General features: G+C 48.6%; 3 protein-coding genes across 3 annotated transcripts in view; 2 read left to right on the top strand and 1 right to left on the bottom strand.

The window, feature by feature from the left end:
- Nucleotides 1-2,467, bottom strand: part of LOC140325448 (germ cell-specific gene 1-like protein) — a gene marked incomplete in the record, with an annotated part of 8,714 nt that extends 6,247 nt beyond the window's left edge. Inside the window, 2 exon segments of the mRNA XM_072403285.1 lie at nucleotides 1-34; nucleotides 2,128-2,467. Coding sequence (XP_072259386.1) covers nucleotides 1-34; nucleotides 2,128-2,398 — 305 coding nt within the window.
- LOC140325438 (UDP-glucuronosyltransferase 2A2-like) overlaps nucleotides 1-14,143 on the top strand; it is a 197,240-nt gene that overhangs the window by 50,887 nt on the left and 132,210 nt on the right. The window lies entirely within an intron of this gene.
- Nucleotides 7,854-14,143, top strand: part of GLP2R (glucagon like peptide 2 receptor) — a gene marked incomplete in the record, with an annotated part of 37,979 nt that continues 31,689 nt past the window's right edge. Inside the window, 1 exon segment of the mRNA XM_072403267.1 lies at nucleotides 7,854-8,309. Coding sequence (XP_072259368.1) covers nucleotides 8,217-8,309 — 93 coding nt within the window.

Here is a 14,143-nt window from a genome sequence, read left to right as displayed (position 1 = left end):
GGTGTGAGCGTGATGAAACTTCGACATTTTTCACCTAAAAAAAAAAAATTCAACATTAAAAAGTTGTGATAATAGTGAGTGCCAGAATGTCGGGGGGGCATATAACAAGGCGCCCCCTACTGGTCGGTGAACACTCAGCGTCCTCTCTGCAACTGCAACATCAAATCAGTATTCATGGTTATTCGGAGGTGATGCTGGGCAGCTCATTACATTCAGGGCCCCCCCGGATTCAGCATCACCTCCAGTACTGGTAGAGACCCCCGACATGTAAGGTCATCCTCCTTGTGATCCCCCAACACCCGCATTGCACAAACCCTCCCCCTTCATCCATAACCCTGAGCTGCAACCTCCCTCTATCAGCCTACAGAGCACCCACTCCCCCTGGAAGCCTGATTTCAGCTTTCAGCTGTTGTGTGGCCACCATTGTACTGATATGGTGAAGCAGCAGGACGGTGATGTCGGTTTCTGGCTACGGCAGGGCCGGTGTTTCTCTGAACATTGTGTTATTGGCAGAGAGGGCGGCAGGATGGGAAGAGGATTCGCCTGCCAGATACGCGCCGTGCCATATGTAGAGCGAAGGGTTGGACGCCGATATCGCCAGCTGGCGTTCTGACCGCCCAATGATTGCAGGACCACGCGGCAGAGACCGGCATCATATGGCAGAGCCGGCGGAGTTCCTCTGAATATATATTGGGGGGTAATGTGCAGCTGATGTCCCAACTTTATACAAAGAATAGTCACATGACTTTGACCAGGTGAGGTGGGAGGGGCTTACAGGTTGCTGACAGGTACAACCCCTCCCCCTTTATGTTATGAAGATTTGGAGAATGCTCTGTAGTCATGTCCCAGGGTGACAACGCTTCTCCATAGATACAGCACAGGTGTCACTCTAGGACAGGAACTGCGTTACTGGCAGGATCACCAGGTGAGGACGGTCAGACGGATTTTGTGGTTTTTGCAAAGGTCACATGATCATTTCACCGAAACATAACGATTTTTGGGTTAGATTTTGGAGAAACAAAAACGCCCAATCTGGCCCTCCCTTGTCATGTGATCCTGTGTCCCCGCAGTTTACACTCTACTTAGGTCATAGGATGAAAAGTTAAGTGAATGTGTGCTGAGATGTGTAACCTTTTCCTCACCGCTGCCCTCTGTATTCACTTTTGTGCGCTCTGGGGTGCAGGGGGTGAATGTTGGGCTGCGACCAGGGGCAAAACCTGGCCAATCCCAGCAGTTCTAAGAGCTGCCCCGACCTGGGCGTGACTCACCTGGAAACATCCAATCTATCCAATCAGCAAGATTCCGTTGCTTCTGATTGGTCGGCTGCTGATTTTTCTTCAGGAAAGTTGCCCCGGTGCCCCATGCTGCCCCCTACTGGTGACAAATCAGTGTGCTGGAGTCGGTCATGTGACATTTCCCCCCCCATATTGGATTTAATAATATTCCCAGCTGATTACACATGGGGGAGTCACATGACTTGTCCGGGTGTCAGGCATTGGCTGGTCATATTATCTGCCCATCTGTGGGGTGAAAATATTGATTGGTCCCCGGGGGATGGGATGAAGACAATAAATTCAGCTTGGGTGCTGATTGCGCAGAAAATGTTAATAGGCTCTCGGATGCACCGGTGTCACCAGAGACAATGACCCCGGAATATTTGTGACTTATGGCCCCTCGGGGATCCTCCATGATGGATGGGGGGGAGGGGTGCCATGGCACTACGCAGACCGCACAGCTCATCAAGTTCCGGTGTGCTGTGTGCGGTCTGAGCAAAGCCGTCATCCAATCACAGCCTGAGCTGTACACATGTCTGATTCCTATTGGATGATGGTCAGTGCAGGGTACACTACATCCTCGTGGCAGCCACTTCCTGTCTACACTCCAGCCGTGTCCCCCATCCCCTGACGGTGACAACATGTACAGGGAGTTGTCACTCTCTAACAGCCCAAAGCATTCGGAATAATAAAACATCTCAGATGAGGCGTAACCTCAGAAATCTCACACGGCAGCAAATATAAAATATAAACGCTGATCCTGCCAGAAATCCAGAATCCTAATTGTGGTCTCTGGGAACAGTCGGTCACATGACCATGGGCTCTGTACAGCACTGCGGACTATGTTACTCACCGTCGCCGCTCTCCTCGCACGAGTACCAGATCCCGGCATGGAATCTCCGCTCGATGAATTTGTCCTCCCCGGTCTCCCAGCTGTATTGGACCGGGTTGGTTCCGTTGCTGGGGCGGATGCAGCGGCTCGGGGTGTCGGTGCCGCGGCAGATGGGTTTGGGCGCTTTGCGGGTCCCCTGGCACCAGTGGCTGCTGCTGAAGGCGGTGATGGAGAGGAGCAGGGACAGGGCGTTCAGGGTCAGGGCCAGGGCGGCTCTCCGGTGTCGGTCCATGGAGCTGAGCCCGGCGATCCCCGGCACCGCACTGACAGCTCCGCGCTCCGCTCCATTCCCGGCGTCCAATCACAAGCCTCGGCGCTCCGCTCTATAGGGCTGGTCACGTGTGAGGGGGGAGGGGAAACACAGCGAGAGATATTCACCCTCCGAGTCATGGCGACATCACAATATTGTCACTCTGGACAATGGGAAGGGTGAAAGTGGGATGAATTTATGGGATTCACGTGTCTCATGTATACCCGGGGCCCTAGGGGCCCCTGCTTACCTGTGTGATGAGATAATGCCATATAAAGCATTGTGCACTTTCACCTCTGCCCATCCCCCATCATCTCCAGTAATTGGGATTCACTCTCCATCCTCACCGCACTGCAAATCATTCACCGTGTCTGAGCGCTGCGACTCCCAATCCGGGTGGGATGAATTCCCTGGAGGAGATGGAAGATCAGGAAGAAAGGAAGGTAGGTGGGGTGGGGGAGGTGTTCTCAGTGACCCTTTATTTGTGTTGGTGGGCGGTATTGGGGTGTCCCCTCCCCCGTATAACCGACCATCATTCACCTATGTAGCTGCAGCCACTCTGGAGGAATCCATGCGGAGTTCCCATTATTCCGGATGAGGATGAATCGCTCCACGCTGCATATACCCGGGGTATGATGAGGGTGCAGGGGATGCCATACCTCAGCAAGGTGAATGTATTGTGTGCTCATAGCATTCACTTACTGATCACTATGAAAATACAAATGGTTCTGTATGTGATTGGTGATATTGAGGGGCAGCATGGATTGCACATCAGTGAACGATCGGCTGTTGGGGATTGGGAAGGTACAGGGGACCCCCACATACACCCCAATCCAATCTGTAAATCGGGATCTCTGATTTCTATCATGTAATAAATCCGACCAATCATATCTCATCCGCCGCTATCATTGGGGTTCAAGGCACTTCAACAATACTGAGAAGGGGTTTCCATTATTTCGTCCAGTGAATGGAGCCACGGACGAAACGATTCCCCCGATGTCCTTCAGATTCACTTTATTGGCAATAATGAACACATTGCAGAAGAATAATGAATGTGGAACCGATTGTTCACCAACAAAGCTGCCGAAATACAATCTGGAATGTTCTATGCAACAATTCACATTGCTGCGGGTATCACCTCGAATCTAGAGGTGACAACGCAGCACAATTAGGATCCAAGCACAGACTGTTGTCACCCTCAGGGGTTGTGGCCCCTGTGCAGAACTGGCATGGGATCCCTTTGTGCACACTTTGCACCATCCATGCCCACCGCTGGTCACCCCATACCAGGAAATGCCTGATCATGGCAGGATCACCGGGGATTGTTTCACGAAAGGCGTTATATTCAGAGAAGATGAATTGGAGCTTCCTCAGACAGCTGAGCACCCGGCGGTGATATTTGAAGTGTCATTTGATCGGCTCGTCAAGAGACCCCAATTATCGCTGAGCCGCCTGGCAGCAGTGAATGTCTGGTGAATAGGCGCAGATTCCCTTCAGCCCTGTAATGAGTCCCCGGAGATATCGTGTCACCGGTAATTGGCAGAGCAGATTTCTCTTCCTTCCTGTCGGGGTGACGCCATTTCATGGGGTGCCGCCGCGTGCCAGCTGCTTGATGTAGAAAATGATTGGTCGGAGAGACGATGAGCGAAGCTGCGGGAAGACAATTCCATCGTTTGTATGAAATATTCTGCGTCACCATTAGTCACAGCCAGAATCGGCTTCATCAATCCGAAAGAATTTACATACAGCTCTGCAACCTCCCTCCACAACTCCACCATGTTTGCATTACCTGTGACATCCTGCAGGGGGCCCTGTAATTGCTCCTTTGCATGGTGCTGGGACTGTGAATCTAAAGGAATCATTTGTATTATAATAAGATCCTGCAATACTGATTGGATACACAGACCCCCTCCTGCTCCTCCCCCTTCATTACTGCAATACAGGGGTGTGGACACTAGGGGGAGCTGGTGCAGAGGAGTACATTCCGTGTCCTGTAGGGGGAGATGTGCTGTGCTGCCCCCCCAAGCATCACTGCAGGGCAGGATATTATGGTGAGTACAGTCCTGTGTTCCCATTGGGTGAATCTTCTGCTCATGGATTTGGACTGAATGAAAAATAATGAATTTCAGGAGATTTTATAGAAATCACAAAGATAAAAATACGAATCATAAAAAAATTATTATGTAACACTGGAGAGCAGGAAGTAGATCCTGCCAATACCCCAATCCACTTACCTCCACAGCTACCTACCTCACTGCATACAGGAGATGTACCCACACCCATCACTCCATTCACCAAGCCAGCCAATCATCTGTTTCCCTCAGGGGTGACTCGCGCTGGATTGGCTGATCATTGAATACTCAAAAATAGCCCCCCCTTCAGGGCATGCTGGGATTTATAGTTCATTATCGGGCCACATTCAGCTCTTTGTTCTGTGCAGAGGATAAAAATAATTATCTCAGCAAAAATCTGTCATTGTCCCCGCTCCTCATACAATGATTGGTGACCCCGAAGATGCCAAGGACCCCAAAATCTGCCGCATTCAATGCCGCTGCCTACCGAGCGCATTTCTATAATCCGAGATTGCTTCTGTGCTGCGCAGGCACATGGTTAGCACAGGAGGTACAACTTGTACCGGGATTCACTGAACCGCTTTGTGACTCCACTGAGTGTAAGTGTTGCTAAGGAAACCATGACAGCAGAATAGAAAACTTCAGCCAGGAGATTTCCTAACTCACATCACTGCCTCTCACACAGTGTATCAGCGCATTTATTTACAATCCACCCAAGGACACGCCCACACAGGAATGGCTGAGGACACCACAGATGGGGAGGAGAGGGCTTGATTATCCTTGTAGGCCATCAGACAGGAAATGAGGTTCAGGATGTCTGCAGCTTCTAATGTTTGTTGTGTGGTGTCACGGTGTGCAGGGAAATGTAAAAAAATCAGCACAGGTGGGGACTAAATACAAATGAACAAATCTGAAGTGAAGGCCGGAGTTCAGCTTTAAAATAATGCACAATTTTCAAGCTGTTTTGTTGGCTCAGTCTGCCGGCATTATTTTAACCAGGAAACTCCGGCTCACTCTGAGCGAGGGAGAAGCAGCATAAGGAGCCAATACATACGGAGCCAATCAATTCACATGCTGAAAAGATGCATGCTGATAGGAGGAGAGATCAGAGAGATGAGCTTATCACTGTATTGCTTCTTCTTTCACTGTCCAGTCACAGGCCAGGGGCAATATCTGGGTTTTGGAAGAGGTAGCTTGAATGATACTGGCCATCAAACTGAGGACATCTAGTGGCAGAAGACAGTACTGCAGGTGAATGTTGGTATTTTCATTAATATTTTGGTATTTTGAGCAGAGTTCTACTTTAAATGGTTTTTATATATTGAAGTCACTGCTCGCTGCGTTGGTGTCAGGTTGGGCGTCACTGTGTGTTGCTGGCGGGATCAGACACGGCAGTGCAGAATGTTCATGCTGCAGACAAATATTTATATTTTGGGAAGTTCTGGAGAACTGACCCCCCCGCTCACATGTTCAGGAATCCGCTGTCTCCCCCGGCGCTGGCGGCGTTCCCCGGATCAGGTGTGAAATCATGACGGATAATAGGGATGAGGATGGAAATGTCAGCGCGGGCCGTGACCTCATGGCGGCTGTTTATAGCGCTCTGAGATGTCTGTACAATGCGAGGGGAAATGCCTGAGGGATGAAATCACATGAGGGGGTAAAGGGGAACTCTGAGCAGGGAGGACAGAAAATGGAGAAGGTAAATTATGACAGAATTTGATAACATAACGCCTGGGGCAGCACAGCCCCAAAGGGGTCATATCTGTTTGATGCTCGATAACAGTCAGGGGATGTGAGGGAAAAATTCCCCCAGATGGAGAGGAGCGGAGGCAGGAATTGTGACCCCGGAGACAAAGCCGCTGCACAACGCGCTCCACCTATAACCACAACTTCACTTCTGCCTGGGGTGATCATTAAAACTTTGTCCGACCTTCTGCGGGGCCGTATTGGTGTCACGGCGAAAGATTCTAGAAATTGTTTTGATTCATGTAAAACATTTCCCGGACGCTGCGGCGTATTTCAATGTCAGCGCCTTCCGAAATGTCACCGAGGATAAATCCGAGGAATCCGGCGATGTCACTGAGCACAATAAGATGGCGCCGCGCAGGTCATGTGACCCCTCCACAGACCCAAAACAGGCCGTACTGTCATGTGACCCTGTATAGGGCGTACGGGGAAACGGGCGATCTTATTTTTGCTCGGTGAGCTTTATAACTGGGCAGCATGGTGGCTCAGTGGGTAGCACTCCGGCCTTTGCAGTGCTGGGATCCAGGTTGGAATCTTGGCCAAGACACTATCTGCATGGAGTTTGTGTGGGTTTCCCCTGGGTGCTCCGGTTTCCTCCCACATTCCAAAATCATGCAGTTAGGTAATTGGCTTCCCCATATTGTCCGTAGACTGTGATAATTATATATGACTATGGGGGAACATTAGATTGTCAGCTAGTCAATGTACAGCACTGCGTAATATGTTGGCGCTATATAAATCCTGTTTATTAATAATAATAATAATAGTCACATGACTATGGACTTTGTACAACACCACATAATATGTTGGTGCTTTATAAATACCGTGTAATAATATTAAATCTTGATTGATTGATAAACTTTTGAGTTGTGACAGCAAAGTTTAGAGAACAGACGGACTCACTGGAAACATTTGCATATTGACTCCGCCCCTCATACATAAGGCTCTCAGGTGAGAAAGGTAAGGGGTCATACCAGGTGCTGTGTCCATGCTGACCCCACATATTCCCTTCTCTGTAAATCTGTGTGCTTGTGAAAGTGATGGTATGGTTTCAGCACGCACAGAATCCGGCACTGTACCATCGTTCAAATAATCATTGATCGCTCGTTAATCGTTCGTTTATTAATTATAATTATTGGACGTTTGTACGTAGCCTTTGTACAGCGCTGCATTATATGTCGGTGCTATATAAATACTGTGTAATAATAATCACAAAGTCCATGAAATGTAATATTCTAATCATAAAAAGTCTGTGCATAAAACAAAAAGAAATCTGTGAAATAATAATCCTCCAATTTCTTTCCGGAAACATTAAAAAAAAACTAAAATAATAAAAATTCTAAAAAAACAAAAAGAATTCCGCCAATAAATCTGAAAGAAGCGATGCAGGAAGAAATTAAAAACAATAAATCCATAAACATTGTACAAAATTCAGTGCCAAAAAAACTAATTTCTGAAAATAAAACAAAACTTTCAGAATTATAAATAATAAAAACGATTTTCGGTGACAAAAATACCAAAGTTCTGAAATTCGGGATTTTCGGATTTTCTGCCAATAATTCTACAAAGCCGCAGCCAATGGGAAGCCTGGGGGGTCATGTGACCGTGGCTGTATTATCTCAGGTTTAGCCGGGTGAGAAAAGATTTACAATTTGTTTATTTCGGAGCTGGGCCGGCTCTGCTTCGCCTTCCAGATGCGTAATTCCGAGAGCTGGAAATTCCAAAGCTTCTCTCTCATTGGAGGGGCAGAGAGTGCCGGAGGAGTTCCAGTAGTGCAGACGAGGAGCTGCGGCCGTGCGTCACCGGCAGATGTTCTGAAGAGGAAAGTTCTGTGTCCAGCGGTCCGGGAATGCAGACGACTTATTATTGGACGGCGCCGGCACAACGCTCCCCATGCTTGTGAAAGTGTCGCTGTTGCATTGTTATCGGTCAGCAGTCGCCGAGTCGGCTAACAGATCTGCGTCAGTTTGTGAGGAGCAGAAATGCGAGATTTCTACGCGGCATCGGAACGTTCCGGACCGAACCGGCACTGCCGGGCCGCCATCCTCCTCCTCATGCTGCTGCCCATGGAGCCGGTAAGTGGGAAACCAATTTATATTTCCTCATCGCTGCTTCTTCTGCGCCCCAAAATCGGGGAAAGAATTCTGAACATGAAATCTGACATAAAGCAGCGCTGCCAGGAACTTGCCGGGAGATAAACATGGTTACTCCCATCACCGACATTCCCGTCATTGTTGGCTCACGATGCTCACTAATATTCCCGAAAAAGGGATCGGTATTGGCGTTTGATTATCAATCTCCGATTTGTATGGTTTATCTCTCTCGGTACATCGATGGTTAGATTTTAGTACTGTACTTGTGTAAAGCGTGTCACAGTATTAAACAGTCACATGATGTACATTATGTAAATGAACTGAATCTCATTAGAATGAGTTGAATATTTAATGAGCGTTTATCATGTTTTGTATTTGCTTTATACTTCTTTTCTGATATTTTCAGTGTCATTGTCACAATTTGCAATTTAAGTAACCGCTCGGCCTCCTCCATCTGGCCGGTTTTCATGTCTGTTGGTGACGGATCAGTGCACCAATCAGAATTAATCATTACTGTTGTTGATCTGATAAACTAAAATCTGATTGGGTGACGGTGGGGGTTGGGTGACTGCGCCTGGCACAATATCTGGCGCTGTGCACTCTCTATAGATTGGATGGGACGGTTGGTTTAACCCTGTCGGTGGCTTTAAATCTGCCCTATACAATGCATATAAATTCTGCCCTGCATAACATTTACCCCTTTGCCCCTGAACGCAACAAGCCACGCCCCCTTTATTATGGAGCCAGGTGAAATTCTGGGAAATTGCTGGGTTGTCAGGTGTAATGAAAATTGTGAAATAAAACGTCGAGCAGGTAAAGCCGGCCACACTTGCTGCAATCTCATGTGCAAGGGCTGGACGTGATTGAAAATTTTCACCACATTCACATCAGTGAATGTTATAATTGTACACAGCATTCCCATCTGATGGTGAAAACAATTTCTTACAATGACATCACAAGATCAGATCATTATCAGCGATTGCATCACTCCTGTGATTGGTCATTGCACAGCCAATAGGAATGTTTTACAATCAGATCCCTCTCCCTGCAGATCTCACCCTTCCCTTATAAAGATATTTCACTCGGTGAGATCTTTGCAATAGAATGAATTTGCCATTAGCGGCGCATTCCTCGCTGTGATATATTGCAGCAGCGCCGCAGTTCCTGCGCTTCCAGCCGGAGATCTGCACAAAGCGGGAAACCATGAATCTTCCGGATCCTCCGCCTGCCAATTCCACATTGGAAACAGATTTCTCAGATCTTAAAGAGCCCCACAAGGGAATTTTCATTTCTGAGATCTTCCATCAGCTGCTCCATTCCTGCGGGGAGAAGGCCGGGGTAAAGCGAGCCCCATCATCCAGTCTGTGGGGCTATCCATCAGAGCGGAGTCCCCCTTTATATAGAATACAATATGGACGGTCACTGAGCTCTCCCATCTATAACAAGGTCATACCTGGCAGCGTCGCCCCCTAGAGGCTTTCTATGTGCAATCAGCATCCTTGCTGAACAGCTGCTGAGAGAAATGATGGGTCAGGTCCCCTGCAGAACAGATCGCAGGCAGGACCCCACGTGGTCGGCAGTAATGGCCGTCTGTGGCCTGGAGCTATGATTGGACGGCACTGAGACCCCCACACATGATCTGTGCACCCCAAGATGCTAAGACAATGCAGCTCCAATGTACATGGCCTTGTACTGCACCACCTCGCATTATTTGGGGTCTATTCCTGTGAATTAACACCCCACATCTGGGCATAAGGAGGGGTGAATGGGCCCTTGGGCCCCTATATATACATCTGTGCTGCAGTAATGTCACATTGTATGCCATTCATCAATCGCAAGACAAAGCACCGCAGTGATTGGTTAAGGGTCATTTCTTGGTGCCCCATTCACCATCATTTTGGGGCCCCCAGTCTAATATGTATTACCATGCAGCATTTTGGCCCCCCAATGAATTGACCCTCAGGGTCGGGACCCCACCATGGCTTTGTTCACACGCTCCCTCTCCTCTTCCAGTCGGATAATTGTGTTTATATGAGGGTCACACACGCGTTTTAACCAGGGGCCCCGGGGGTCAGGCGGGGTGGATGGCCAGAACAAACAAAGGATTTGCAGAATGTGTGAAATGTTGTCACAGGACAGACGGGGGACGTGGGAAATCCAGACCACAAAACCCCCACAGTCCGGTCCATTGTGCTACCCCGGGGCTCATGACGGGCAGCTGGCAATGGGGCTCAGTGGCCGATCGGGGCAGGAAGACGGCTGTGTGCACTACAATACCTTCCCCCAGGGGCAGAATCTTATGATTGGTGTGGGGGTAGCGCGCCTGTGAAAGAATCGGGGTGAAATGAAGATGTCAGACGGAGATGGTAAAATTGTGTTTACAGAATCAGATAAGAATTGGCGGCACCAGGAACCACGCGCTCCGCCGTCTCCGAATCATAAACAGGCAACTTCTATTATCACCCCCATCATTCACCTCTTCCTCTGTGCCGCCCAGATCACAAAGTGCTAGTGGGCCCCGGAATCAGTGCTCCGTTATCTTATTGCCCCTTATGGGCCAGCTTATTGCCCCTCATTGCCCAGCTTATTGCCCCTCATTGCCCAGCTTATTGCCCCTCATTGCCCAGCTTATTGCCCCTCATCACCCAGCTTATTGCCCCTCATTGCCCAGCTTATTGCCCCTCATACCGCAGCCTATTGCCCCTCATCGCCCAGCTTATTGTCCAGCTTATTGCCGCTCATGGCCCAGCTTATTGCCCCTTCTCATTGCCCAGCTTATTGCCCCTCATCGCCCAGTTTATTGCCCCTCATACCGCAGCCTATTGCCCCTCATCGCCCAGCCTATTGTCCCTCATTGACCAGCTTATTGCCTCTCATTGCCTAGCTTATTGCCCCTCATTGCCCAGCTATTGCCCCTTCATTGCCCAGCTTATTGCCCCTCATCAGCCATCTTATTACCCCTCATCGCCCAGCTTATTGCCCCTCATAGCCCAGCTTATTGCCCCTCATTGACCAGCTTATTGCCTCTCCTTGCCCAGTTTAGTGCCCCTCATCACCCAGCCTATTGCCCCTCATTGCCCATGTTATTGCCCCTCATCACCCATCTTATTGCCCCCTCATTGACCAGCTTATTGCCCCTCATCGCCCAGCTTATTGCCCCTCATCACTCAGCCTATTGCCCCTCATCGCCCAGCTTATTGCCCCTCATCGCTCAGCCTATTGCCCCTCATCACCCAGCTTATTGCCCCTCATTGCCCAGCCTATTGCCCCTCATTGCCCAGCTTATTGCCCCTCATTGCCCAGCTTATTGCCCCTCATCGCCCAGCTAATTGCCCCTCATTTACCAGTTTATTGCCTCTCATTGCCTTGCTTATTGCCCCTCATCGCCCAGCTTATTGCCCCTTCATTGCCCATCTTATTGCCCCTTCATTGCCCAGCCAATTGCCCCTTCATTGCCCAGCGTATTGCCCCTCATCGCACAGCTTTTTGCCCCTGCATGGTTCAACCCATTGCCAAGTTTATTGCCCCTCATTGCCCAGTTTATTGCTCCTCATCGCCCAGCTTATTGCCCCTCATTGACCAGCTTATTGCCCCTCATTGCCCATCTTATTGCCCCTCATTGCCCAGATTATTGCCCCTCATTGACCAGCTTATTGCCCCTCATTGCCAAGCTTATTGCCCCTTCATTGCCCAGCTTATTGCCCCTCATCGCCCAGCTTATTGCCCCTTGATTGCCCCCCTTCTTATCCCTCCATCCTCCCATCATCAATCAGCCCATTGCCCCCTCATGTATGGCTTTATCTGTATTGGACCGTAAAGGTTCTTTAGAGATAATTACAAATATAAAACTTTATTATCATCTTAGATCAGACACGGGTAAATACCCTAAAAAACCAGGAGACGATATGAATATACCAGGAGCCCCCTATAGGACAATATATAACGCCTGTAATTGGAGGATAATGAATAATAACGATTTGTGGGCTTTATAGGGAGGGAGATAAAAGGGGAACTATAGGGGTCCCCCAGGACCACCAACCCCCCATCCAGGTAATATCAGTAGACGGACAATTGTGCGCCCCACCAATCCGATGGATTTACTGCGAACATCCCACAGGTGAACGATGATGAAGAGGACTGGAAATGCGTCAGTGAATGTATTAATAATGAGCCTGGGGGGGGTTTGTTATCCACCAATTACATGTTTGGAATATAAGGGGGGTCTCGGTAAATTCATATGGTCATGTGTCTGATGTAAAGATTTACACGCGTGTAGCATGTTCTGGGGTGATACACAGGACAGATGGGCGCTCCCCGATTTCCCAATCATTCCTGGCACAATCTGTATTTGGATGAAAGGTTCCTGGGTATGCGGGGTCACATTATATACAAATCCCATCACAAACACGGGGACACGGGGAACATAGGGGATGCTGGGAAATATATTTGTACAATGATGACTGCGCTATAGTATGTGTGAGCTTCCCAAGAAACATGAAAACAATTTCTACTACTATTTCTCATGTAATAAATATTCTATGGATCTGTAATTTAGACCCTCTGCCGTGTAATTACTGGCAATCCTTCTGTGCTACCCTGTCATCTCTACACACCAGGTGAAACTCCATATCAGGCTGACAATTTCCATAATACTTGGAGCAGGGCTATAAATTCTATGATATGATGGCTGCCTATTACATGCTGGGCAGGTGTCAGAGTTCAGTCAGAGGTCACGCATGGTGGAGGAGGCAGAGACTCCCCAGGGAAAGTCATTTCCATATATTGGCCGTCCTGTACTTTATGTGCAGCACTCACGCAGCAGATGGATGAATCCTCAATCAATAACATTCCTGAGATATGTCCCCGCCCTGCTGGCTGCCAAGAGATGGCGGTGACACCGCGCACCATAAATCTACCCCTGAAATGGCGCTATAATCCTCGCCATGAACGGGTTAGGGAGGTAATTTATCACATTATTAGGGGAAGCCGCAGTGAGATGTAAATTCTCTAATCTCTGCGCTGCCTAATTATTTTACAGTTTGATTTACAGAAGAATTCTTTACATGCCAGGCCCAGGATTGGACGGCGGCCAGAAAAAGAACATTTCCCTCTTACAGGGAATATCAAGGCTGAGCGGAATATTATAGAAGGAATATATATCGATATATCCAATCATATTACCACCATACGTCAATCCCCAACCCCCGCCAATACTACAACATTACATTTTCCCTGGTGATCCTGCCAGGAAGAGGCTTCATAGTATAGGGTGACAACTCTGTGCCTGAAAGTTCTTTATGTTCTGACCCCGTCAAGGCTTTCAATGGGGAATACAAATGGCTGTTGTAATATAAGTGGGCCATTGGTCACCATCGGGTAACTCATCCAGAAAAATGCTGCACAGCCATTGGTGGAGCCCACATATGGAGGGGGGGATGGCAATTGGGGGATAAACTAATGTCAATGATGGACAGAGATTGGGGATGAGGAGTCATGTGACAAAGATAGGATAAAGAATCTTTGGGCTGACAGACATTGGGGTTGAAGATTCAATGGATGGACAGAGTGGGGGAGAAAGAATCATTGGATGGGCAGATTTGGGTGATGAGTGATGATGAAGAGTCGTTAGTACAGGAACTCATTGGATGGACAGAGATTGAAGGGTGAGGAGTCATTGGTTAGACAAAAAATGGAAATAAAAAGCCATTGGATGGACAGAGGAGGGAGATGAAGGATCATTGGATGGACAGAGGAGGGGAGATGAAGGGTCATTGGATGGACAGAGGAGGGGAGATGAAGAGTCATTGGATGGACAG

This window comes from Pyxicephalus adspersus, chromosome 3 (assembly GCF_032062135.1).
Source record: "Pyxicephalus adspersus chromosome 3, UCB_Pads_2.0, whole genome shotgun sequence".
Taxonomy (NCBI): Eukaryota; Metazoa; Chordata; class Amphibia; order Anura; family Pyxicephalidae; genus Pyxicephalus; species Pyxicephalus adspersus.
Note: the sequence above shows the minus strand (reverse complement) of the source record. Positions and strands in the feature narration are given on the sequence as shown.